This window comes from Erigeron canadensis, chromosome 1 (genome assembly GCF_010389155.1).
Source record: "Erigeron canadensis isolate Cc75 chromosome 1, C_canadensis_v1, whole genome shotgun sequence".
Classification (NCBI taxonomy): Eukaryota; Viridiplantae; Streptophyta; class Magnoliopsida; order Asterales; family Asteraceae; genus Erigeron; species Erigeron canadensis.
In genome coordinates, this window is record NC_057761.1 from 32,457,966 (window position 1) to 32,484,479 (window position 26,514).

The window sequence follows — 26,514 nt, forward strand, 5'->3', positions numbered from 1 at the left end:
TTGGAATTGCCGTGTCTTCCTGGTGGAAATGATGAGCACATGTTTGCAACTTGCTTTCCGATTTTTTTTTTTTTTTTTTTTTTATCGACATAAATCGTCCTTGTGGTTTACCCAAACAGTCAGGTTTCGTCCTTTAACATTCAAAACCTCAGGGATAATCCTTTATAGGAGAATAAGGTTCAAATTTAGTCCTTTCCATTAACCGACGTTATCAATTATCCGTTAGTGCCCTCACGTGTAAACCACGTGAGGGTAGTTTTGTATTTAGCCACCATTTGACTCGCTTTTCTCTCTCTTTTCCTTATTATATTAGCAGATTCATATATATATATTTCCCACTTCTCACAAAAACCCTAAATTAAAAAACTAAATCAAACACAATCCCGATACACACACTTCCTTCTTCCATGTAAAACCTTGATTTTCTGAAACAAATATGACAGGGTGTCCATTGTATACCATTCGTGTGCCTGGTGAAGATTGGGACCTCGACAGTATTTATCGTGAGTATATGTTTGTTTATTTTTGCTCTTTAGTTATTCAAGTTTCAGTATTTAACCATTTTATTATGTTGTAAAATGCAGACAGTTATGCTGGGTTGTTTTCGATGAAGGTTCATCATGGAGGTTTTTTCACACCATGGCCAGGAATGACATATGAAAAGGGTAAGATTAACTATGCCGATTGCACTAATATTGATCAATTTTCAGTTCATGAAATGGACTCCATTGTGGAGGATTTAGGTTATGTGGAAGGGCAAAGGATGTTTTATTACTTTTTGAAACCAGGATGTTCATTAGACAATGGTTTGCAACCCCTAGCTAGTGATCATGATGTAAATAATTTGGGTAATTATGTTGAACAAACTAATTTGTTTAGTGTTTACATTGAACATGGCATGCCAAATTTAGATCAGTATTTTATGCCTAGACCATCAAAAGTTGTGCTTGAAGAGATCCCTGATGATACACTCACTTCATCTAGGACTAGACCATCAAAACCCATGAAAAATAAAGGAACTTAAAGGAGATTGTTGCTTGATTGGAATGAGAAAGAACCTGTTTTAACCCCTAGTAGTCAAGAGAACATACAAACTGACTATGTGAATGAGGAAGTGAATGTGAATCAAACTGCTAAGGGTAAAGCACAATTAGAAGAAGCACAAGTGGGTAGCAATGAAAGTGATGATAGTAAAGGAGTAGAGAGTCAAGATAGTGAAAAAAAAGAAGCAGAAAAAAGTAAAGATAGTGAAGGAGAAGATAGTTAGGATAGTGACTACATTGTAGATAAAGATAATGAAATTGAGGATGTTGAAGTGGACATGAGAGACTTTCACCTGCATGTTGATCCCAATTTAGAGTTCATGGGTAGCTATCTACCCCCTGTTATAGATGAAGTTGTTGGTGATGATGAAGAGGTTGAGGTATTGAACAATGAAGAATTTGAAAGTGCTTCTGACTCAGAAGATAACACCAATAGAATTAGGAAGAGACTGTTGAGAAAGTTGAGAAAAAAGCAACCAGTTCAAAGTGAGAAAATTGATAAAACTTTTTTCCAAGTTGGTCAAACATTTGGGAACTTTGATGAGGTAAAAGAATTGGTGAAAAGCCTTGCAATTGAAACTAGGAGGGAGTTGAAGATTGTCAAAATGACAAAATCAGGGTGACAGTATTATGTGAAGGCAAACTTGGAATTTTTGATGAAAATGATAGAGTTGTAGGGCATTTTAATGCAGAACATGCAACTGAGACAATAAACAATGGTGATGGGCCAAAAAAGAAAGCCACAAAGCAGAAGTCAAGTGAAGGTCCAAGTAAGTCCAGTGGGCCAAGTCAGTCAACTGGTCTAACAAAGAAAGCCACAAAGCATAAGACAAGTGAAGGTCCAATTAAGTCCAGTGGGCCAAGTCAGTCCAATGGGCCCAAAAATACAACTGAGGGTCCACCTCAGTCCACTAGGTCAAAAAGAAAACAAGATGAAATGCATAGTGAGGAGGTAAGTGAGAACTCCCAAGTCAATAAAGGTGGTAGAGGACATAAGACAAACCCCAATGAATTTCAATGTCCTTGGAGATTACATGTGTCCAAGATAAAGGGTGATGCAACATGGATGGTTAAAACCTTTAAGGAAGAACATAAATGTCTCCAATCTAGAATTAACAAGCACTGCACACATACATATCTTGGCAAAACAATAGTACAACAGATTGAAGGTAAATTTACTACATTTTGTACTAGTTTATTACATTTTGTACTAATATATTACATGATTTACTAATTTTTAATTGATTAATTATAACAATATATTAAATGTTTTACTAATTTTTAATTGATTAATTAACAATCTGCATATTATTTGGTTTTATAGGAAATCCAGAAATCCCTAGTTCAGCTCTGCAGGATGAGTTACAGAGAAAGCTACAGTTAGGAGTGTCTCAACAGAAAGCATAAAGAGCAAAAAAGTGTGCAAAAAGGCAACTTAGGGGAGATTATACCAAACAATACAACATGCTTAGAGATTACATACTAGAATTGCATACTTCAAACCCTGGAACCACAGTTAAGTTACAAGTTGAACCACCAATAAATCACAATGAGTCAACCAGGGTGTTTAGAAGAATTTATGTATGCCTAGGTCCATTGAAAAGGGGATTCAGAAGTGCTAGTAGGGAGTTGATTGGGCTTGATGGGGATTTTATGTCTGGTCCATTCCCAGGACAAGTGTTGACTGCAGTCAGTGTTGATTCTAACAATGGAATATATCCTATTGCTTATGCAATTGTGGAAGCCGAAACTCTGGACTCTTGGACTTGGTTCCTGGCTAACTTGGGTGATGATTTAGAACTTGACAGCAGGTCTAATTATACTTTTATAAGTGACAGGCAGAAGGTACACAATTAATTTACTCAATGAAATATTCCTAGTGAATTATATTTACTTTCATAATTAACTCTATAATATACTTGTAGGGAATTATTCCTGCTCTTGCAAAAATGTTTCCTTCAGCTGAACATAGGTACTGCCTCAAACATATTCATGAGAATATGAAACAAAAATGGAGAGGCCAAGCTTTCAAGAACCATCTATGGAGGTGTGCTACAGCTACAATTGTTCAGGAGTTTCAGAGGTATATGGAAGAGTTTAAAAGGTATAGTGAGCCTGCATACAACTGGCTAGTCAAGATTCCACCTCAACATTGGGCCAGATCACATTTTTCAGGTACAACATTCATGGTCTAATTGTCCTTTATTCTAGTATGTTAATTATTAAGCTAAGGTCAAAAATATTTGATCCAACAGGAAGGGCCAAGTCTGATGTCTTACTTAACAATATGTGTAAGGTCTTGAATAGCAAAACAGTCAAGGGTAAGGATAAGCCTATAATTCATTGCCTGGAATACATTAGGGAATACTTGATGATTAGGATAGGGAATGTGCAAAAGGTGATTGATAAATGTCAGGGACCACTTACACCAACTGCACATAAACTGTTGGAAGTTGTGAAAAAAGAGGCTAATCCATACAAGGCTATATTTAATGGAGAAGTGTATCAAGTTAGTGGGCCTTGGGGGGATCAAACAGTGGTAAATGTTGAGAAAAGGACATGCACTTGTAGGAGATTGGAAATAACTGGACTACCATGTAAACATGCAGTTTGTGTGAACTGGAATATGGCACTAAATAAAAGACCAGTTGGTGCAATTGAGACATGGGTTGATCCTATTTATAGGCTTGATACTTGGAAATTGATGTACAAGTTTAAAATCAATCCCACCAATGGTGTGAACATGTGGAACAAATCCCAGATTCCAACAATGATCATCCCACCCAAGTATCACACACCTGTGGGGAGGCCCAGAAAGAAAAGAAGAAAGACTGAAGAAGAGCTTCAGATGGTCAAAAATGGAAAGTTGTCTAGGAAACACAAGTCAGTTGTTTGTAAGACTTGTGGAAAATCTGGTCATAACAAGAGGTCATGCAAAGATGGGCAAGCTTCTGGTAGTCAAAATGTTCCAACCCAATCTAGTCAGGCTACTTCAAATGTTCCAAGTGAAGGTGCCAGACAAAATGTAGCAGCTCAAGTGAGTCAAAATGTGCCAAGGCAAAATGTAGGAGATTAAGCCAGTCAAAATGTGAGTCAAAGTGGTACATTTGTTGGTGGTTCAAGGAAATCCAAAGCTGTTACCAGTCCAGGTTGTACAATTAGGTGGGTTAAAACCAAGGGTGGACTCAAGCCAGTTCAAATTTAGATTAATTTGATGTCTTTTGGTCATGTAATTCAACTTGTCTTTTGGTATATTATGTCATGTAATGCAACTTATGTATTTGGCTACTTTAAGACTTTTAGTGTCCTGTGTAATGCAACTTATGTATTTGGCTTGTAATGTGATGCAACTATTTTAAGGTTTAATATGTGTTTGTGTTTCTGCATTTATGTATTTCTACATTTTCTAGCATTTTCTCTTGGTAATGAAAACTATTTTAAGGTTTACTAGCATTTCTGCATTATGCACTTCTGCATTTATTTTTAGGTTTAATATGTATTTTTGCATTTTCTCTTGTAATATGTTTAGGTTTAATATGTATTTCTGCATTATGCATTACCAGATTTCTGCAATTCATGTAATATTTCTGCATTTGTGTTGGATGCAACATATGTTTTTGACTTCATTCTGCATTTAGGTACTTTTGTCAATTCGGCATAACAAAATAATACCATTTTCATTCATACTTTAAAGTTCATTCTGCATTACAATGTTTTGATAAAATTATGCATAACAAAATTACCATAAACATACCACTTCCTACATCTAAGATCCTAGTTCACACCAATAACAATGATACAAGAAACAAAATTACAATCGAAGCAAGCAGCAACATTATCTTCAATCTTTTCACTTGCTCATATCTTTGTTTCAATTGTCTTTCAACTCGATTTTTGGACCTAAGCAAACCGGGTATAATTTTAGTAGCACGTTGACACATTTCTGGATCATGCCATCCAATGAATCTACATTTGGAACCCTGGTAACCAACAATGCCCAATTTAGGTCAAACTGTATAACCAAATTACAATTAATTTTTGAGTAGAAACCTCTTTGGGACAAGCATAAAACCTCCTTCCTGGGTTTCTGTCAGTCCATGATGTTCGTAGTATTGCTTGCTTACCGCACCAACAAAACACCATTCTTGATTTTATGATTGATCGGCTATGATACACAAAGAAAGAAATAATATATGGTTATTAATTTAGGGTTTTTGTGAAAAGTGGGATATATATATATATATATATATATATATATATATATATATATATATATATATGAATCTGCTAATATAATAAGGAAAAAAGAGAGAAAAGCGAGTCAAAGGAAGTCAAAGGGTGGTTAAATACAAAACTATCCTCACGTGGTTTACACGTGAGGGCACTAACGGATAATGGATAACGTCGGTTAATGGAAAGGACTAAATTTGAACCTTATCCTCCTATAAAGGATTATCTCTGAGGTTTTGAAAGTTAAAGGACGAAACCTGACTGTTTGGTAAACCACAAGGACGATTTATGTCGATCACTCTTTTTTTTTTTTTATCTTTTCTAAATTTTTTTTGTGGAAAGATGTAAAAGAAGTAAACAAAGAGATATATATTCAAAATAAATAAATTTATTCAAATGAACTGTACATTTTTTTTTATCTTACTAGATTTTAGACCATGTCAAATACATGAGTTTTATTACATTATTAATAAAAGAATTAGTTATGGAACAAAAAATTACTTATATGTTAAAATGTAAAAATATACTTAAAAAATTGAGATATTCAAGTATATATATATCCAATGTTAAGTTATATACTGAATGATAAATTATATCAAGACTGGATTGTATGGGAGAGTTTGTTTTATACAAACTCTTTCAGATAAGCAATATCTTAACCTTGATTACACAATTGACCAAGTACTCATTGATGTTTTGCAAAAAAGTAATTTTTATTTTCGTTAGCCATGGTTCATAAGAACAATAAAAGTAGCAGTTGGTTTGTAAATTTTATTTTTGTGTTGTGATTTTTTTGGTAGAATTCAGTTTATATAAGAAAAATCTGTATCCTAAATATAGTTTGATTCCAATAGCTAATAACAATAATGATTATCCTAATTATAGTCCGATTATAATTACTAATAACAACAATATTAAAATTATTTTGATTACAATTAGATAAGATATTGAGAAGTTTAAATTTATTGTTTTTTAAATTGAGTTAAAGTATAAATTGGTGATGTAAAACCAAAAAGTGTAAATTAGTTATTTTAAATTAGGTTAAAGTGTAAATTGGTGATAAAAATTAAAAGTATAAATTAGTTTAGACATGTGTTGATTTAATTTAATTTGAGACTTGTGATTGGTCAATTAAGGTTTGGTCAATTACCTTTTAGTATATACGAGAGCAAGTACTCGCGCGTTGCAGCGGTAAAATGATGAGGTTGATAAGTCATAGAGTGTGAGAAGTCATAGAAGGTGATGTCATAGAGTGTTATAGCCACATGCCTTAGCCGGGCTCCGTTTTCGGATTTAAAAATTTGTCGAAAATATATCGAATGACATCTCTAATGAATGACATCTCTAATGAAAGAACATGAAACTTTAAGAACACCCATATCATTTTTATAATTTATCGATGTACGGTTTTTAAGATAAAAGATTTTGAAAGAATTAAAGGAATAAAAATAATTTATGCAGGAGAGAGAAAGATGTATGCATTGATGTAGGTACATCATGTATTATCATGTATACATTAATAAAATTGAATGTTGAAAAGTGGATTTGCTTTATAATATAACTAGATGGATGCCCGCGCGTTGCAGCGGGTACAAGGTGCCATAATAGAGGTGTCAAAATTAAGATGATGATGATGTGTAAATAATTACATAAAATTAAGATAAATATGTGTTTATTAGATCCCACCATTTTGCACAGTTAAATAGTAATTGTTTACTACGATTTCATAGAATTAATATTTTCAAAGAAGCCCGTCATAATAGTATTCAGTCATGAACAAATACATTTTGTACCTCTGCTCAAAAAGGGATTTTGATATTTCCAAAAACTATAAACTTTCTACACCATAGTAATGACATTCGAAGATGATGAAACTTTTGTTACCCAATAATGGATGCTAGCTTCTGGTTGGTAAGAGAAGTGATGGTTCTATAATCATCAAAATCCAAGAAAATGAGGTGCCAAATTACATGACTATATTGGGCTACAGGCAAGTGAAAGAAATAGAAATCTTACAGGTTCATAAGGCTAACAAAAATATAACCGTGTTGTCCAAGATGATCCCCAGGTACTCCAAAGAATCTTGTTTCTAGCCTGCCAACGAACCTGTTTCACAAGATACATTATAAGTCGTATTAGAGGCAAACCAAAATAATGATATTACAGAATGTATTCGCGTTTGGGTTAAATTTATCAAGGAAGATTTTAAAATGTAGATAGAAATCATATACCACGTCAACAGAGAAGTTCTCAAGAAACTTCCCGTGACGTAAAGGATAAACTTCATCAAGAGCTTGCTGGTAACTCGTGGGAGCCAGTACCAAGCCAGTACCTAAATCATTTGATTTAAAATATATAAAATGTCATGAACATGTGATTTGTGAATCTAAAGAATCAATCTTTTATTATCTATGAAAAACGAAAACTTTTACATCACAAAAACATAAACTAAACAGGAAGTGTTGGCAAACAAAACAGTTTCGCAAACATTCATGTAAGTTAAAACCTCTACCTTTGATGGTATAAGTGTAAAACGCAGTCCAAGCTGTGCTATTGAACTCGGATTATTGTCGAAGCTCAATCTATTGTAATCCCAAACTTCGTTAAACCAAACATCATCCGGCTCACTGTAGTTATCAAACCACCCATTGTAAAACCTCATAGGATTTCACATGAGCAAGTGGGAGTACATTCACCAAACAATTTCAAGATTCAAGGCCAGTGAATCCAGAAAGATATTTGGGAGTGAGATGAAAGGTATATTAACTTTGTAACGTTTTTCCCATTCTATCAGGAAAGTTAGCTCAGGTTATATCAAAATATCAAGTCAGTTATGTGTTTCCCATACCGGCAATCCTTGATAGTTCACCAGATATCAAACCCGTATTGTTTCCTATGATCTGGCATAATTTTTGCACATTTTCTAGAAGTATATAAGATTGAAACTTACAATTGATCGTGCTAGCACCAACGGTTAGGATCCACGGAGCCGCATTGCTCACTTTCTGTGGCAAAGATCTGCTAGCAGCAAATGTACAAGTGAATCAACAAATGTAACTTTAGACTCAAGAAAACGATCAGCCATCTAAAGCATAATGTATAAAGAAGCTCACAAGCAAAAGCTCCTCCTTTGTAACATTTGGCAACATACCCAATTAGTTTGAGCCTTATATGAATTTTGCAACATAAGTGGGTCGGGTAATGATTCTTTTATTTAAAATCCATGAAGAAAACAATATATTTAGCATCATGCTTACTTTTTGGCAACAAATGAATGATTATTAGCAAACTATGATCATAAAAACCCACACACACATTATATGTTGCATTGCTTCCTAATTTTTATCTAAAGGACACTATGCACATCGTGTAACCTAAAGCAAGAACTCCTACAAAGTGGGATGGTACATCTTGCGAGCCACTACATGCTTTAGCTTCTATATTAATCTAGCAAACTTCAAAAGGAATTCTGACATTAAGGCGAAAAGAAAATTTTAAATCTTTAAAAAAAAAAAAAAACACTAAAATTGATAGGAAAAACTCCGAAAGTTATTCAACAAATTCTGTATTCCAAAAAAAAACCCTAAAATTTATAGAAAACAGATATGAAGAAAAAACAAATAGAAACATAAAAGCAAAAATGAAAAATTAACCCAACTCAATATGAACAAAAATGAAAAATTACCCATAAAGATCCTTGATTCCCAACAATTCAAAGATTAGCTTGCAACAATTATCAACCGTAAACAATTACAAATATATATTAAAAAATCGCAAATTAACCATTATATGATATATAATCCATCAAAGAAAAAAAATATCATAACGAATTAACCTACTTGTTTCAAATGCATAAGATCCAAAAAGATCGAATGTTGATGGTGATGAAGGGCGGTGATGATTTGATTCCATTAAATCTGCAGATGGTGATGGAGGGCGTGTATATTTTTTAGGGAGACATACTGGTTGGTGTTGATCGGATGTTCATTGGGGAAAAATACGGCTACGGCGTCGAAGGTGTGGCGGGGCTCATCGTGGTTATGGCAGCCGGAGATCGAGAGGGACGGTTAGGGTTGCTGGAACGAAGCGGAAGGGTTTTTGGGTGAGAGTTCTGAATGTGAGGGAGAAACGCCAAAGAAGTCTTTTTTTTTTTATTCATTAAGATTCAATTTTCAGCTTCTTACTCCCTTAAAGCCAGTTTGCTTTATATATATTAAGATAAGATGTTTTTTAAATAAATATGTTTAATTTTATTAATGTTTTTGTTTAATATCTTTTTATTTCATATTTTTGATTAAATGATTAATATACTTATTAATATAATATGTAATTTAAGTTAATATATTGGTTCTCTGAAAAAGTATTACACCATCCAACTTTTATATGATTTATTATTCAATATTTACGTTTAAATGTTTCAATTCCCTTTTAAGTATATTTTTACATTTATCATATAAGTATTTTTTTTTGTTTCATATACTAATTTTTATATTAATAATTTTGTAAAAGCTGTGTATATGACACAGGTATAAAAGGTAGTATACACTAAAAGACAATTGACCTAACCTCAATTGACCAATCACATCTCTCAATTTCACAAAACTAATTAAATCAACACATGTTTAAATTAATTTACTTTTTGATTTTCCATTACCAAGTTACACTTTAACCAAATTTAAAAATTATTAATTTACATTTTTTGGTTTTCCATTACCAATTTACACTTTAACCCAATTTAAAAGGTATTAATTTATCCTTTTTGGTTTTTCATCACCAATTTACACTTTAACCCAATTTAAAAATTATTAATTTACACATTTTGGTTTTCCATTACCAATTTACACTTTCACCCAGTTTAAAAATAGTTAATATACACTGTTTAGTTTTCCACAACTAATTTACACTTTAACCCAATTTAAAAATAGTTAATACTTTATTGCATAATGTCTATTTAATAACAAAATACAACTAAAAGTTAAAGAAGTTATACATTTAGATTTATACGAATTAGAACTAATCTTCTATCATATATGCAGTAATGATTGTCTACATAAATACAATAAGGTATAAACTCTCAACATCTTATCTAATTGTAATCAAAGAAATTGTAATATCGTTGTTATTAATAATTGTAATCGAACTATAATTGGGATAATCATTAATGTTATTAGGAATTGAAATCAAACTATATTTAATATACAGATTCTTCTTATATAAACCGAACATTACAAATAAAATTACAACACGTGAAATTATTGAAAACCCACGAACCAACTGCTACTTTTATATTAATGATGTTTTAAAAATTGTGTATTTGACGAGTTTAAAGTCTACTATAATTTTAAATATAGTATACAAATTTCATTAAATTAGAATATAAAACCAATTTGTATTTAACAATAGAACTTTTCACTCATTTTGAATAAAGCTACAAACACCCCCATGGCTCCACGTGGTCATCATCTCCTCCACACTTACAAAAACCAAAAACCATACAAAGTCAAAGATAATTTTCATGACCGGTCATGAGGTAACCAGCTTTCAAAGAAAGGAGGAAGAAATAGCAACTCCGCAAGAAAATGTTGAACAACACCGGTTTTCGCACTTTTATAAAAATTATGGAACAAGTTCGTATAAGCACCAAATGGTTTGAATTTTTACATATCCATACAATGCTGGACTCACGTAGTTATAACCTTCACTGATCATATATCAGTCCGATATGATAATTGACAAATAATTGAAATCCTTATGTCAGTAAATATATGATGGGCGTATTTACTATTAATGACATAATATAGGGTTTCCCATTAGGTAATTAGAATTAAAGAGACTTATAATACACATTACACAAAACACCAAGGGGGCTAAGTATAAATGTTATATATATAAATATAACATAATTAAGTCATTAGTGACTAATCAATTGCTAATTTCGGCCACCATTATTTGTGTGTGTGTGTTTTCTCTTCTTCCTCATCTAACCTATAATCACCTTAATTTGGGAACCAATCTCAATGACAATAATGCTGAATCAACTAACAGGTTCCTCAGGATCTTCAGGTTAGTGTTATTAATCATGTTTACATTATATTTATAATACGAATCATTATTTTTCCAACATACAAAATTTTCAATATGTATGTAGCCATCGGCTCTTAAAAGACTTTGAGTGATTGACTCTAAGTCTACCATTAAAATTTTTATCACAAGTTTGGAAGCCTTTGAATGATTCAAGATTTTAATTATTAATTTGTAAGACTTTGAATGATAAAATCTTGATCAAATTGAGATATTTGGAAGATTTGATTTGAATGATTCAAGTTTCCAAGTCCACTGATAAAATCTTCAAACTCGAGCCCGACCTTACTTAATTTTGCTCGAGCTCGACCTTAACTAAGTCTAAGTCAAGCTCGACCTTAAGCTAACAAGTCAAGCTCGACCTTAATGATTCACGTTCAAGCTCGACCTTAATGATCCAATTCGAGCTCAACCTTAATTTTCCAACTCGAGCTCGACCTCTAACCTCGACCTAGCTAGGCTCGACCTCGACCTCAACCTAGCTAGGCTCGACCTCTAACCTCGACCTAGCTAGGCTCGACCTCGACCTCGACCTAGCTAGGCTCGACCTCGAGCTCAACCTAGCCTAACCTCGACCTAGCTCCTGCCTCGACCTCGACCTAGCTTAACCTCGACCTCATCTTGCACTAGTCGTACTTCGACCTAAATTGTGGTGCTAGTCGACCCTCAAGCTGGCTAAACTTCGATCATAAGTCTTGGCTAAACCACGAGCTAGTCAACTCGACCGTATATTAATTTTTTGATTTAGATTTTATTCAATTCGACATTAACTTAAGTCGTCCTTTTTGATTTAGTTTCTATTGAATTCGACGTTAATTTTAGTCGATTTTGATTTAGTCTTTATTGAATTTGAGCTTGAGTTAACTTAAGTCGTCTTTTGATTTAGTCTTTATCGAAATATGAAATTATACGGCCTTAAAATAACGACCTTGACCTTAAATAGTCGAGTTTGTTAACCCCATAATTTTATGGTCGAATTTGTCTCAAATTTTTCAGAAATAATTTTTTTTTGAGACGTTTTTGCCATAACATGTTAATGGAAATAAAAAATTTCCAAGCTGACCTTTAAGCTCGACCCCAGCCAGGGGCTCTGCCCCTTGGACCCCGCCAGGGGCTGCCGCCCCTTGGACCCCGCTCCCGTAATGCTTGGGGGTTTCGCACTAATACATGGTTTCATCGTTTGTGCCCAAAGGTCAAATATGATTCTCGTGTTGTGTTTTCTTTTCTTTTTGCATAATAAACACTTAACATATTAATTCTGCCCAAAGGTGATTTAATATGTTATGTGTGGCAAAAGGAACTCCTTTTCATGCATGATATACACGATGCTTAATTTTGTGCCCAAAGGTCAAAAGATAAGTGTTGTGTTGCACGAACCTAAAGCTCATGTTTTTTTGCTTAGATATTAGTTACTTCTGCCCAAAAGTGATGTAACATCTAAGTGGAGCCTAATTTTAGCTTATGGTTTTGGTGTTTACTATAAGCGTATTTATCACTTGCTTCATTACTATAATGGTCACAGTCTCATAACTTTAGGAACATTAGGCATACTTAATTTAGTTCCATTACTCTAAGAGACCTCACTTAGTCTGCCTTACATAGCTAACTTCGTCACTATAATAACCTTCTTTAACTCGTATCGTAAATTCATATCCTCTTTATCTCCACTGTCAGTACCTAACTTTGGCATTGAGCCACTCACTGGCGCGAACTATGCTTCTTGGAAGGATCAACTAATGCTGACTCTAGGCATGTTAGATTACGACCTTGCCATTCGCCAGGACGAACCTGCTGCCATTACCGAGCAATCCAATAGGGAGCAGAAAGCGGCTTATGATAGATGGGAAAAGGCGAATCGCTTATCACTTATGCTGGTCAAGAATACAATCCACCTCAGCATCCGAGGAGCAATTCTTGATTCTGACAAGGTGAAGGAATACCTCAAATCTGTAGAGGATCATTTCAAGGGATCATCGAAGGCGCTGGCAAGTAATTTGATGCTGCAAATGCTTACTCTAAAATATGATGGTAGCAGTGGTGTTCGTGAACACATCATGAAGATGACTGACATGGCTAATAAGCTTAAGAGCCTTGAAATGGAAGTGTCGGATAACTTTCTTGTGCACTTCATCATGACATCCTTACCTGCTCGTTTTGACACCTTCAAAGTGAATTACAATGCTATGAAGGATAAGTGGTCAACGAGTGATCTAATTTCGATGTGTGTGCAAGAGGAGGAACACCTCAAACTGGCACAACCTGAGTCTATTCATCTTACCACCACTGCTAATTCTAAGAAAAGGAAGGGTAGATCTGGTAATTCTGGTAATAAGAATGCAAATAAAGTCCCTAAGACCAATCCTGGTGCAGTTGCTTCTAGCTCTAATCCCTTGAGTGACAAACTTCATTGTAAATTCTGTCGTGCAAATGGGCACACTCAGAAAAATTGCCCTAAATTCAAGGAATGGCTAGCTAAGAAAGGTAACGTACTTTATGCAATATTTGATTCTTTTATGACTGATGTACCTATTAATACATGGTGGGGTGACTCTGGTTCTATGGTTCATGTGACCAACTCAATGCAGGGATTCCTAACAATCCGGAAGCTACCAAAGGGCCAAAGAAAGCTTAGATGGAAGTGGTGATCTCTTAGATGTCGAAGCCATGGGAACTTTAATTTTACATATGAGTACCGTAAAGACTATTAGACTAGTAGATACCTTATATGTACCGAGAATTTCTCGGAATCTTGTATCTATTGGTAAACTTGATCTTGAAGGTTATGTAATGATTCATGGTAGCGGCAAGATTGCTATTACTTTAAATAATGAATTGCTTGGTCGTGGTTTTTTGGATGGATTACTGTATAAATTAGAACTAGATCATAAATTTTCCCAGTCTTTGTTGTCTCTTAATGTTGATGATGTAACTAAAACAAAGTCAAAATCACCTAAGAAATTGGAGAATTCCTCTATGTTGTGGCATAAACGTCTTGGCCACATCTCACAAGATCGTATGAAACGACTCGTGAAAGATGGAATCTTACCTTCTCTCGATTTCAGTGATTTTGAAACATGTATTAAGTGCCTTAAAGGCAAAATGGCTAAAGGTAACAAGAAAGGAGCCATTAGGAGTTCCAACTTGTTGGAAATAATTCACACTGACATTAGTGGCCCTTATTCCACATCAATTACTGGTCATACATCATTTATTACATTCATTGACGATTATTCGCGTTACATGCACCTGTATTTAATTAAGGAAAAATCTGAGTCCTTGCAAACTGTTATTGATTATAAAACTATGGTTGAAAACCAACTCGATCGTAAAATAAAAGTTGTAAGATCAGATAGGGGAGGTGAATATTATGGCAGACATACTGACATTGGTCAAGCTCCTAGTCCTTTCCATAATTATTGCAAAGACCATGGCATTATTAACCAATACACCATGCCTGGTTCTCCTCAACAAAATGGTGTTGCTGAAAGGAGAAACCGAACCTTAATGGACATGGTGAGAAGTATGCTTGCCAACACCAACTTACCTAATTTCCTTTGGACTGAGGCCTTAAAAACAGTCGTTCATATACTCAATAGGGTTCCATCCAAATCTGTCCCTAAAACTCCTCATGAGATTTGGACAGGTAAGAAACCAAGTCTAGCATATATGAAAGTATGGGGCTGTCCTGCCGAAGCTAAAATCTATAACCCAAACCTAAAGAAACTGGACCCTAAAACCATTACATGTTTCTTTGTTGGTTATCCAGATAACTCAAAAGGTTATCGGTTTTACTGTCCTACCCATACTACTTCCATCACTGACACGCAGCATGCTACTTTTCTTGAGAACTTAGAGATCAGTGGGAGCACGACAAATCATAACTTGGATTTGCATGAAGTACAAGATGCGGGGGGAAACCACTCGTCGGTTATTAGTCCTCCGATGATTCCTCTTGTACCAAACGCTGCTCAAACCACTGATCAACCTTCTCCTAATCACAACGCTGCTAATATCAATGATCCTCCTTCTCCTAATCAGAATCCCCCTCCTAATCATAATGTTGATGATGCGAATAATGAAGGACCTTCCGTTACAGAACCCGAAATTCAGCTTAGAAGATCATCCAGGCAACGAAGGGCCACAAATTTTGATGATTATGTCACCTTCCTAGCTGAAGATGAGGACATTGGAAAGCTTATTGATCCTACCTCTTATCAAGAAGCCATTAATAGTAACCAAACCTCTAAATGGAATGACACCATGATTGAGGAGCTTAATTCCATGAAATATAACGACGTTTGGGATTTGGTTGAACTTCCTGAAGGATCCAAACCAACAGGTTGTAAATGGGTTTTTAAAACCAAACTAGACCCGAATGGAAATGTTGAACGCTATAAGGCTAGACTGGTTGCAAAAGGCTATACTCAAAAGGCTGGAATTGATTATCAAGAGACCTTTTCTCCTGTGTCTCGTAAAGATTCCCTAAGGATCGTCATGGCACTAGTAGCTCATTTTGATCTCGAGTTACATCAGATGGATGTCAAGACCGCTTTTCTTAATGGAGACTTGGAAGAAGACGTATACATGTGGCAGCCTGAAGGATTCATTCCAAAAGGTAAAGAGCACATGGTCTGCAAGTTGAAGAAGTCCATATATGGGTTGAAACAAGCGTCACGTCAATGGTACCTTAAGTTCGATGAAGTCATGAAAGGACAAGATTTCTTAAAGAATCCAGTGGATCAATGCACCTATCTCAAGATCAGTGGGAGTAACTTCATAATCCTCGTTTTGTACGTAGATGACATCCTACTTGCAAGTAACAACTTGGATATGCTGCATGAAACGAAGCGCATGCTTTCGCAGAATTTTGACATGAAAGATCTCGGTGAGGCCTCTTATGTCATAGGTATCGAAATACATCGGGATAGGCGTAATGGTGTTCTGGGTCTTTCTCAAAGGGCCTATATTGACCGTATTCTGGAACGCTATAAAATGTAGGACTGCTCGCCCACTGTAGCTCCAGTAGTCAAAGGAGACGTATTCGGTTCTTTCCAAACCCCGAGTACTGAGATTGAAAAGGAGCAGATGAGGGTGATACCTTATGCATTGGTAGTTATTTGTCTAATCCTGGATTGGCACACTGGAAAGCGGCTAAAAAGGTTCTACGATATCTGCAAGGGACCAAAGACTATAAACTAACTTTTAGAAGGAGTGATGACTTAGAAGTAGTAGGATATTCTGATTCCGATTTTGCTAAAAGCAAAGAGGACAAGAAATCTACTTCTGGATATATTTTCATGTTAGCTGGCGGACCTATCTCTTGGCGGAGTCATAAACAGAAACTGACTGCAATGTCCACCATGATGGCTGAATATATTGCCGTTTACAATGCCACTTGTCATGGAATGTTGTTAAGGAACCTTGTCAGTGGACTTAAAATCGTCAATTCTATTTCTAGACCATTGAAGCTTTACTGTGATAACTCAGCTGCCGTAACTTTCTCGAACAGTAACAGTTCGACTGGCGTTGGACTATACCTCGATACAAAGTATCTGTTTGTACGCGAACGGGTTGAGGAAAATATTCTTTGTATTGAGTACATAAGTACAAATGATATGCTAGCGGATCCGATGACCAAAGGTCTTCCTCCTAATATCTTCGTAGGACATGTGTCGAAGATTGGGCTCACAAAAGATTTAATTTAATAGCATATTGTACTTGTCAGGTCATTATTATTAAATTTAATAAAATTTTCCTTTGTATTCAGATTTTGTTTGTCTATTATTGATTTACATTCAGCATGCATAATGATGTATGGACATTACTATAACAAAATTTGTCTTAGTCAATTGATCATTGCTTATTTAGTTTTAAATTTGAGTCATAGTTTAACTAGTGGGGGTCCTGAGTTGATGTTCTTCTCTACGACTGTACTTATTGGCTATGATTTCGGTTTAAAACAAAATGAGTATTATCCCGGCCGGATTAACTGTGATACTCATAGATAAATGATCGCTTGGTCAAGTGGGAGAATGTTGGACTCACGTAGTTATAACCTTCACTGATCATATATCAGTCCGATATGATAATTGACAAATAATTAAAATCCTTATGTCGGTAAATATACGATGGGCGTATTTACTATTAATGACATAATATAGGGTTTTCCATTAGGTGATTAGAATTAAAAAGACTTATAATACACATTACACAAAACCCAAGGGCGCTAAGTATAAATGTTATATATATAAATATAACATAATTAAGTCATTAGTGACTAATCAATTACTAATTTCGGCCACCATTATTTGTGTGTGTGTGTTTTCTCTTCTTCCCCATCTAACCTATAATCACCTTAATTTGGGAACCAATCTCAATGGCAAGAATGCTGAATCAACTAACAGGTTCCTCAGGATCTTCAGGTTAGTGTTATTAATCATGTTTACATTATACTTATAATGCGAATCATTATTTTTCCAACATACAAAATTTTCAATATGTATGTGGCCATCGGCTCTTAAAAGACTTTGAGTGATTCACTCTAAGTCTACCATTAAAATCCTTATCACAAGTTTGGAAGCCTTTGAATGATTCAAGATTTTAATTATTAATTTGTAAGACTTTGAATGATAAAATCTTGATCAAATTGAGATATTTGGAAGATTTGATTTGAATGATTCAAGTTTCCAAGTCCACTGTTAAAATCTTGATCACGACAATTGTGTCATTCATAAATACACATTCAAGTTTTTCAAAAGTCAACAAGCATCTTTGGCTAACTAGTTATGGACCCAACACGTACCAGCATTCTGTAAAAAGTAATTAACAATATCGACCTTATTGCCATTAAATCATGAAGTACATTCTGTATATTCAGATCTCATATTCTTGGGTAACACTACTATCTATGTAACGGATATACTTGTTTTGGTAAATTATTACATTTTTAATGAAGTTGATATGTATGTGGCCACCGGCTCTTGAAAGACTTGAATGATTCAAGATTAATTCCAAGTCTACTGTTAATTAATTTTGATCACGACAATTGTGTGATTTATCAATACAAAAAAGTTCTGCAAAATACTGCAGTCAATAAGCATCTTTGGCAGGCAATTAAATGTCTACTACTAAATGTCTTGTGGACTCGAGTCGATATCAATCTAAGTGTACATTCACAAAAGATTTTAAGGCATGCTGTGTTATATATGTGCCCATTGGCATGCTGTGTTATATATGTGCCCATTTCCCCTGAATTATAAATGTACTCTATCTTAATTACTTCAAAATGGAATCCACTTTTCTTTTCACTTTTACATTATTATTCCTCTTTTTTCAAACATATGGCGCAAGCAGTAACAACACCATGATCACACCTTCCTCAAACGTTACCTGTAGCCAAAGGGAGCGGCAATCACTACTTGAATTCCGACAAGGCCTCACGGACGAATCAAATCGTTTGTCAACATGGACCGGAGTAGAATGTTGTGAGTGGCAGGGAGTTGGTTGTGACAGCAGACATGGTCATATTGTCAAACTTGATCTTCGATCTCCATTGTCTTTCACGAATGACGTCTCTACTTTAAACACAAGCAAGTGGCTCGAAGGTAAGATAAGTCCTTCCTTACTCAACTTGAAGCATATGCGTTACTTGGACCTCAGCATGAACAATTTCTCAGGACAAAATATTCCTGAATTCTTTGGGTCTTTCAAGTATTTGGAATACCTTAACCTTTCTAGTTCAGGTTTTAGTGGTGTAGTCCCTCCTCATCTAGGAAATCTTTCAAGGTTACAATATCTTGATCTTAGTAGCTACGAGGTATATTTTGAGTATGATAATACTTTAATGGTCAAGGATGATATGAGGTGGGTGTCATTGTTGTCGTCGTTAAAGTACTTAGATTTGTCATGGATAACAATTGGTAACGATATTGATTGGTTCCATCCAGTTAACACGTTACCTTCTTTGTTTACACTGTACTTGGCCAGGTGTGATATCAAAATCTCCTCTATAAAATCCATAAATTCAACTTCTGTTAAGTCACTTGATCTCTATGGAAATTACATAACTTCGACCATTCCTGTTTGGTTATCAAACCTTACTAGCCTGGTGTATCTTAGACTTAAAGAAAACAACTTCCATGGCCGAATACCCGATTCTATTGGAAACTTGAGCTCTCTTTCTATTATCAGCCTTGCATATAATCAATTGGCAGGTCCAATACCTCCCTCACTTGGTCGCCTGTCATCTCTAAGAGCGCTCTCTCTTTATGCAAATCAATTGAGTGGGAGCATACCTGAAAGCATTGGACAACTAACGAAACTACAAGTGCTCTGGCTTTCAAAGAATCAATTGAGTGGGAGCATTCCCGCTAGTCTTGGTCAGCTTGCAAACCTCAAACAACTTCATCTTTCTAGTAATCAGTTGAGTGGGGCTATTTCTGAAATTCACTTCATCAAACTCAACAATCTAACTGGATTATCCTTGTATAATAATCCATTAACATTGAATGTGAGCCCTCATTGGATTCCTCCCTTCCAATTGAAGTATTTTTTTGCAAGCTCCTGCAACATCGGACCCCGATTCCCAAGTTTGATTCGGAAATCGACACATCTTCAACATCTATATCTTTCAAATGCAAGTATTAGAGATAACTTACCCGAATGGTTTGAGAGCATTTCTTCTCATCTTTATTACTTGGATTTGTCGGACAACCAGATGAGTGGAAATCTCCCACGAATACGAAACAGATCACCGGACCCAATTTCAGGTATAAATCAATATTACACAACTTTCATGTGAATATTACCCAACTTTAATGTAAATAAATCAGTCGATTTTTTAAAATTCAAATTGTCCTGTGGACTCCTAAAGCATAACAATTCATATTAGGTATCTAATCTTACTTAAGAAAAATCAAATACATCAATATCTTATCTTAATTGTATCGTAAAAAAAAATCACTTTCATGTGAACATTACACAACTTTGTAATCCTATTTACACGTAGAAAATAGAATGACACTAACGAATATGTGTAATATAACCTTTCCATAACATACAAAAACTACTCACAAATCAAAATCAAAATACTTGAATGGGTACGAGTATAGCATGTAGACACAAAGGAAAATCAATCTGTTTTATATTATATGTAAACAACACTATAGTAAGAACACTCTTAATATACGAACGGTAAGAACACTTAAAAACATCATTTAGATGCATTAAAAGTCCATAAAACTAACATAGTGCTTGACTAACTATCATTATTTAAGTGTTTAACAACACATTGACCCGTCAAAATAAAAAAATCACGTTTTTTGTTGGATGCATCATTTTGATGAATATGCATCCAAGATGGATGCACAAAATAAAAAACATGATTTTCTCGATTTTGACAGACCAATGTGTTATTAAACACTTAAATAATGATAATTAGTTATACATTATGTTAGTTTTATGGACTTTTAATGCATCAAAATGTAGTTTTTAAGTAGTCTTACCGTGTTCTTATTTTAAAGTTATTCTTATTTGATTGTTCTATATATGTATGCAATATATCAACTATCCAAGGAAACTCACTAACCACGTACAGTACGTTATTTTATACCATTTCAAACAATATATCCGAAGGTTTTACAAGAAAAAAAAATCCATGAAAAAAAGGCAAGAAGATAGAAATATGACTACAAGTCTACAGCTTACAATGAATTTATATATAAGCAATTAAGCATGGGGGCATACTACTCACGTCCCTAATAAAAAGTAGAAAACATGCACCACTAATTCTAAGTGCTACGAGGCACTATATACTTCCTAAAATGCAGTTACCGAAAATGACTTATCAAATTAACAAGCAAATAAAAAAGAAATGAATGAAACTTCTTTAATTATATATTTAGCTTTTTAACAACCTTCTTTTTATTACAACACGAGCACATAAACATATAACAATTCACGAATACGCAGCGGAAAAGAAACGTATATGTAATCAAATTAATTAACAAAGAGAGAATCGAAACGTGTACCTTTGCGTAAAGCTTCCAATAATATTAATAATAAGATTATTATTATTAGTTAGGGTTTAAAGCAAAACCCCTCTACGATCGCACACTAGACAACCCTTATACCGTATGCTAGTACCCGAATCACGATCTCACAAACCCTTTTGTGCTTTCCCTTTTGTTGAAGTCAAAATTCAAAACATCCCCACAATCTATAGATATTGTATAATGAATGTTTCATGAATAAAACTTATATTCATATAAGTTTTACGAATGAAAAAACAAAACAAGAATCCTTATTTTGTCTCTTTCTTATTCAAAAACCAAAGTCACAAAACCCTTTGTCTTTGATGCTTACTCGACCAAGCTAAAAAAAGAGAGAAAGAAGAAAGATTTTCTTATGTGAAGGAATGAAAAAACCCATGAATTAAGCCCTCCATTTATAGGGTTTAATTTACTTGGTGAACAAACTAGATTAAGGCTTACAAAGCCTTATCAAAACCGGCCCCTTAGGATCCATCACCAATTTCCTTATTTCATAATTTAATCCTTCATTTAATTAAATATAATTAACCCCTTAATATATTTAAATTAATCATTTCGTGATCTAATTAATTAATATATTACTTTAATATACTAATTAATAATATAGAGTTACCGTGTCATTTCGTGTGACCCCGTAGGCTTAAATGATTTCCGGACATGCGATTTATAATAAAATGATCACACTCCAACAGCTCCCACTTGAGCATGTTATTATAAAGGCAATAACATTGGTTGACGTCTAGCAACACTCCAATGCTCCCGGAAATATTTAAGAATAGATTCTTAAATTGCCAAGTGGAAATGATTTAGTCTTTAATATCCCTTTGTTCAGATACCCTTGTTAATTATGAATATGGATCAATGTCATTTCATAATTTAACGATTATGTTTCTCATTTCTATAATTAATTAAGATTACCAAATTAGTCAAGATAACTTCTTGAGTTCATTTGGGTGTGGCCACACAAACATCTTCAAATAATTAATGAGGGCGCAAAATGGTATCATACTTCAGTTGCAAATTGAAGGAACAAATCCTGTATTGACTACAAGTGTCTGGCCATGTCGTTTCTTAACATTTCTGAAAATAGCCCTTTTTTACTGCCTTGTTCAGGACAGTTAGGAACTATATCAAGAAATGCAATCCACACATGCATAACTCACTTGTATCTCAAGTCAAAGGATAAATAAAGTAACCATTTCACGAATTTCATTTAATGACGCCGATCCATAAAATGATAATTTGTTCTGTGGGGTAAGTCCAATATTCACCTTTTGAATATCATGTGAGTTTGGTACGATCCACCATCTTCAAAATATTCCCTTAAATATTTTCACTAATCTCTCACAATTGTCTTACTTTAATTATATTTCCATATAATTAATCGACAATAGACATTTAGAATATTCAACTAATATTCATGGATTTAAACATGCAAATATAGGACACAATTATTATAAAAATGAAACCACTTATACCACGTATAAAAATTCATTTATTGAAAATAACAATTGTTTAACATCCCATTATCTAAATACCAATCACAGATTTACATGATATAACTTAGCAATAACCTATGCCCACGGCATACTTATTAACCTTTCCTTTTGACAATACCTTTGTAAAAGGATCCGCTAAGTTATAATCTGTGTGAACTTTTAGTAATCTGATTTCACGCAATTCACTTTGCTCACGAACGTAGTGATATCTTCTCAGGTAATGTCTGACACCTTTCTGAACCCTAGGTTCATTGACAATGATAATTGCTCCCGAATTATCACAGTACAGTTCCATAGGTGTGTTATTTGAGGATTATCATATTAAAATCCAAAAATAAACTTTCTAATCCAGACAACCTTCATGTCGTCTTTTCTGAGACGGCAATATACTCAGATTCTGTTACGTACATAGCAATTGTGGTTTGCTTTTAGCTTAAAGCATTCCATGTGTCTTCATTTAAAATGATGACGTATCCCGATTGATATTCTTGATTCATCTTCATCAGTCATGAAATCCAACATTACAAATTCTATTACCATTTGAATTTTGATCAGGATTTCAACCATACACCAAAAATAATTCTTTAGTAGCCCGCATGTACTTAAGAATACTTTTCACAGCAGTTCACTGATCCACTCCGGGATTTTGCTGATATCGGCTAATAATATTTTGAGCGAAACACAACTTCAGGTCTAATGCATCTTTCCGTGTACATGATAGATCCCACAGCCAAAGCATAAGGAAGTCTTTGCACACGTTCCACCTTTTCAGGTGTAGAAGCACCGTTCTTGCTAGATAAATTAAGTCCTTCTTGCATAGGCAAATTTCCGCGCTTAGAATTTTCCATCTTGAATCTCTTCAAGATCTTATCTATATACGCACTTTGACTTAATCCGATCAACCATTTACTTATATCTCGATAGATTTTGATTCCAAGTATGAATGCTGCTTCACCCAAGTCTTTCATAGCGAAAACACTTTCCAAGATAAGATTTAACGTCTTTCAACATTGGAATGTGATTTCCTATTATCAATATGTCATCGACATACAAGACAAGGAAAGTAACATTACTCCCACTAGCTTTGCGATATAAACATGGCTCATCAGGATTCTGAACAAAATCAAACTTTTTGATCTCTTCATCAAACCTTTTATTCCAACTCCTTGATGCTTGCTTTAGTCCATAAATGGACCTTTGAAGTTTGCATACTTTGTTGGGATATTTAGGATCGACAAAACCTTCCGGTTGTACCATATAGACTTCCTTGTCTATAAAACCATTTAAGAAAGCGGTTTTGACATCCATTTGCCATATCTCATAGTCATAGACGCCGCTATGGCTAAGATGAACCTAATAGCTCTAATGTCCGCAACCGGAGAAAGGTTTCCTCATAATCAACTCCAAAGAGTTGAGTATAACCTTTCGCCACAAGACGAGCTTTATAGGCGTGTATATTTCCATCCATGTCGGTCTTCTTCTTGAAGATCCACTTGCACCCAACGGTTCTACCATTTGGTGGAAGGTCAACCAAGCTCCAGACTTGATTGTCTTTCATGGATTTCATTTCCACATTCGTAGCTTGAAGCCATTTTTTAGATACCGGATCTGATAATGCAGCATTGAAATTAGGAGGTTCATTCAAATCTCCTACCACATGTTGTTCAGACTCAATCATAAGATTTAATCTATCACAAGCACGTATGGTCCTTGAGGACCTACGAAGTGGAATCGCTTCATCTTCAACTAGAAGTTCATCTTGAGATTCATCTCTTTGAACATTCCCCCCCCCCCCCCAAGTTGAAGATTTCTAGTATCTTTAGAAGTTGACACATCTTGTTGATGCTCATCAAGCTCAACAATCCTCCCACTGTCTTTTTGAGATATGAGTCTCCTTTCAAGGAACTCAACAAATCAAAAAGTCTTTGACAATGTTTCCGGTAGGAAAGTAGAAGTAGTAACCCATCGTTTATTTTGAGTATCCTACAAAGATGCACTTGACACCATATTCATAGTGTCTTGTCAACTTTCTTGGTTGGAACCATATTGAGAATGCATGCAGCAATCTCTAGAGCATAATCCCAAAATGAAATGGGAGAGTCTTAAGGTTCATTGTTTATCTTACCATGCTCAACAAGGTTTGATTTCTCCTTTCACATATACCCTTATATAGGAGTAAGCTCTTGGATTAATCCACAAGCTTTTAGATGATCCTTAAACTTTTGGCTTAAGTACTCTTCATCTCGATCCGACCGAAGAATCTTGATGGTTCTTTTGAGTTGATTCTCTACTTCATTTTTAAATACTTTGAATGTTTCAAAGACTTCATGTTTATGTTTAAGCAATTAAACATAACCATAATGACTGAAATCATTCATAAAAATGATTAAGTAGCTAGCCTTTCCTTGACACATGCCTAAATGGGCTACATACATCTAAATGTATTAGTCCAAGTAATTCCTTAGCCCTCTCCGGTTTTATGTGAAAAAGGTATTCTTGTCATCTTGCCGAAACCACAAGGCATGCATTTGTCAAATGATTCATCATTTAATTTAACGATCTCTTGTCAATCATTTGATTTTAAGATCCCTTCAATTTGAAGTATGCATTTCTTGCTAACGACAACACATTTATCAAATGATTCATCATTTGATTTCAAGAACCCTTCATTATGAAGATTTCCAATGTGTTTCTTGCTAATGATAATGTCAAATCCATGCATTTATCAAATGATTCATCATTTGATTGTAAGACACCGTCCTTTTGAAGTCTTTAAATGCCTTTCTTGACAAATATTAAACAAGATGACTATGTCAAAGATAATTAGAGTCCAAGTTAAACTTGACTCTTTGCTATTGAATTATTATTTGTATAACAATGCATATAATTCAATTTTGAAGATACTTGAAGCACTTGCCGAACCAGCTTGCTTCTTCTTCACATTCAACTCAGCTAGATACTTTAGCCGTATGCTCCTTTTGCCAAAAGGGACTTTTAAGGTTTTGAGACAAACACAATTTGTTTTCTCTTACCAAAAATCTTGCCCTTAACTTACGGTTGTTTTGCTTTCCAAACCTTTCCCCCCTTGATCATAAGAACTCGGGATGTAGCAGATTTCCTTGGAAGCTCTTTCTCATACTCAATTAACATGATATGAAGTTTAACTGTGGTTTTACTAATGCTATGCATATTATAATTGCACACGAACTCCTAAAAAATCCGCTTTTTAGGTTCATGCCACTAGTAATATGCAGATAATAAGCATAGTTTAACCGTTCCAATTTCCCATGAGTACCTCTTCAACTAGAGTACTTGAGGACTAACCGATGTTCCATGCTCGTGTCGCAAGTCATGAAGTTGATCAACTAGGTCGAACAACTCCACTCCGGCTTGCTTTTAGTACAAAGACTTGAGTTCAGTGAGCATATCACATGGAAATGAATGCTTAAATTGCTTTTGAAGGTCGGCATTCATGCTTTCCAACATTAAACAAGCAACCTCATTATGTCTATCGTACCGAGCATTGTATGCAGGCAACTTTCAAGTTGAAGCATTCGCTCCCGGAACAACGGTGTCTGCTTATCAATGACTTAAACCCAGTCATTGAAGTTT

At 34.6% G+C, this 26,514-nt stretch overlaps 4 protein-coding genes across 7 annotated transcripts; 3 read left to right on the forward strand and 1 right to left on the reverse strand.

Annotated features, from left to right (window-relative positions):
* Positions 1 to 2,507: 2,507 nt before the first annotated feature.
* LOC122590086 lies at positions 2,508 to 4,119 on the forward strand. Its single transcript, XM_043762420.1, has 3 exons — positions 2,508 to 2,888; positions 2,969 to 3,218; positions 3,299 to 4,119. Exons 1-3 carry the CDS (start codon positions 2,508 to 2,510, stop codon positions 4,117 to 4,119), a joined length of 1,452 nt encoding a protein of 483 aa, XP_043618355.1.
* A 602-nt stretch (positions 4,120 to 4,721) lies between these two features.
* LOC122585513 lies at positions 4,722 to 9,385 on the reverse strand. 4 transcript variants are annotated; one of them, XR_006321720.1, is made up of 6 exons: positions 9,113 to 9,385; positions 8,224 to 8,291; positions 7,786 to 7,900; positions 7,290 to 7,379; positions 5,094 to 5,208; positions 4,722 to 5,023 (listed from the first exon to the last, which is right to left on the reverse strand). XR_006321720.1 is itself a non-coding variant. In XM_043757639.1 (4 exons), the coding sequence occupies exons 1-4, from the start codon at positions 7,558 to 7,560 to the stop codon at positions 4,915 to 4,917; spliced, it is 348 nt and encodes a 115-aa protein (XP_043613574.1). In that variant the 5' UTR covers positions 7,561 to 7,773; the 3' UTR covers positions 4,722 to 4,914. The 4 variants fall into 4 exon arrangements, 2 of the variants coding, with proteins under 2 accessions (XP_043613574.1, XP_043613573.1); XR_006321721.1 differs by lacking the exon at positions 7,786 to 7,900; XM_043757639.1 differs by lacking the exons at positions 7,786 to 7,900; positions 8,224 to 8,291; positions 9,113 to 9,385 and adding an exon at positions 7,505 to 7,773 and having other exon boundaries at positions 5,116 to 5,208.
* Positions 9,386 to 13,105: 3,720 nt separating this feature from the next.
* LOC122590096 lies at positions 13,106 to 13,986 on the forward strand. Its single transcript, XM_043762431.1, has 2 exons — positions 13,106 to 13,835; positions 13,940 to 13,986. The coding sequence occupies exons 1-2, from the start codon at positions 13,106 to 13,108 to the stop codon at positions 13,984 to 13,986; spliced, it is 777 nt and encodes a 258-aa protein (XP_043618366.1).
* Positions 13,987 to 18,717: 4,731 nt separating this feature from the next.
* On the forward strand, positions 18,718 to 20,154 carry LOC122590115 (receptor-like protein EIX1). Its single transcript, XM_043762452.1, has one exon. It carries the CDS (start codon positions 18,718 to 18,720, stop codon positions 20,152 to 20,154), a length of 1,437 nt encoding a protein of 478 aa, XP_043618387.1.
* The last annotated feature ends 6,360 nt before the right edge of the window (positions 20,155 to 26,514 follow it).

Coding starts and splice junctions, on each gene's coding strand:
- LOC122590115 (XM_043762452.1), top strand. CDS start 18,718: ATGATCACACCTTCCTCAAACGTTACCTGTAGCCAAAGGGAGCGGCAA.
- LOC122585513 (XM_043757638.1), bottom strand. CDS start 7,560: ATGAAGTTTATCCTTTACGTCACGGGAAGTTTCTTGAGAACTTCTCTG. Junction 7,380..7,504: donor AGAACTTCTCTGTTGACGTG/GTATATGATTTC, acceptor CTTGTGAAACAG/GTTCGTTGGCAGGCTAGAAA. Junction 5,024..5,093: donor TTTATGCTTGTCCCAAAGAG/GTTTCTACTCAA, acceptor GTTGGTTACCAG/GGTTCCAAATGTAGATTCAT.
- LOC122590096 (XM_043762431.1), top strand. CDS start 13,106: ATGTTAGATTACGACCTTGCCATTCGCCAGGACGAACCTGCTGCCATT. Junction 13,836..13,939: donor GGAATGGCTAGCTAAGAAAG/GTAACGTACTTT, acceptor AACTCAATGCAG/GGATTCCTAACAATCCGGAA.
- LOC122590086 (XM_043762420.1), top strand. CDS start 2,508: ATGCTTAGAGATTACATACTAGAATTGCATACTTCAAACCCTGGAACC. Junction 2,889..2,968: donor TTATAAGTGACAGGCAGAAG/GTACACAATTAA, acceptor ATATACTTGTAG/GGAATTATTCCTGCTCTTGC. Junction 3,219..3,298: donor GGCCAGATCACATTTTTCAG/GTACAACATTCA, acceptor TTGATCCAACAG/GAAGGGCCAAGTCTGATGTC.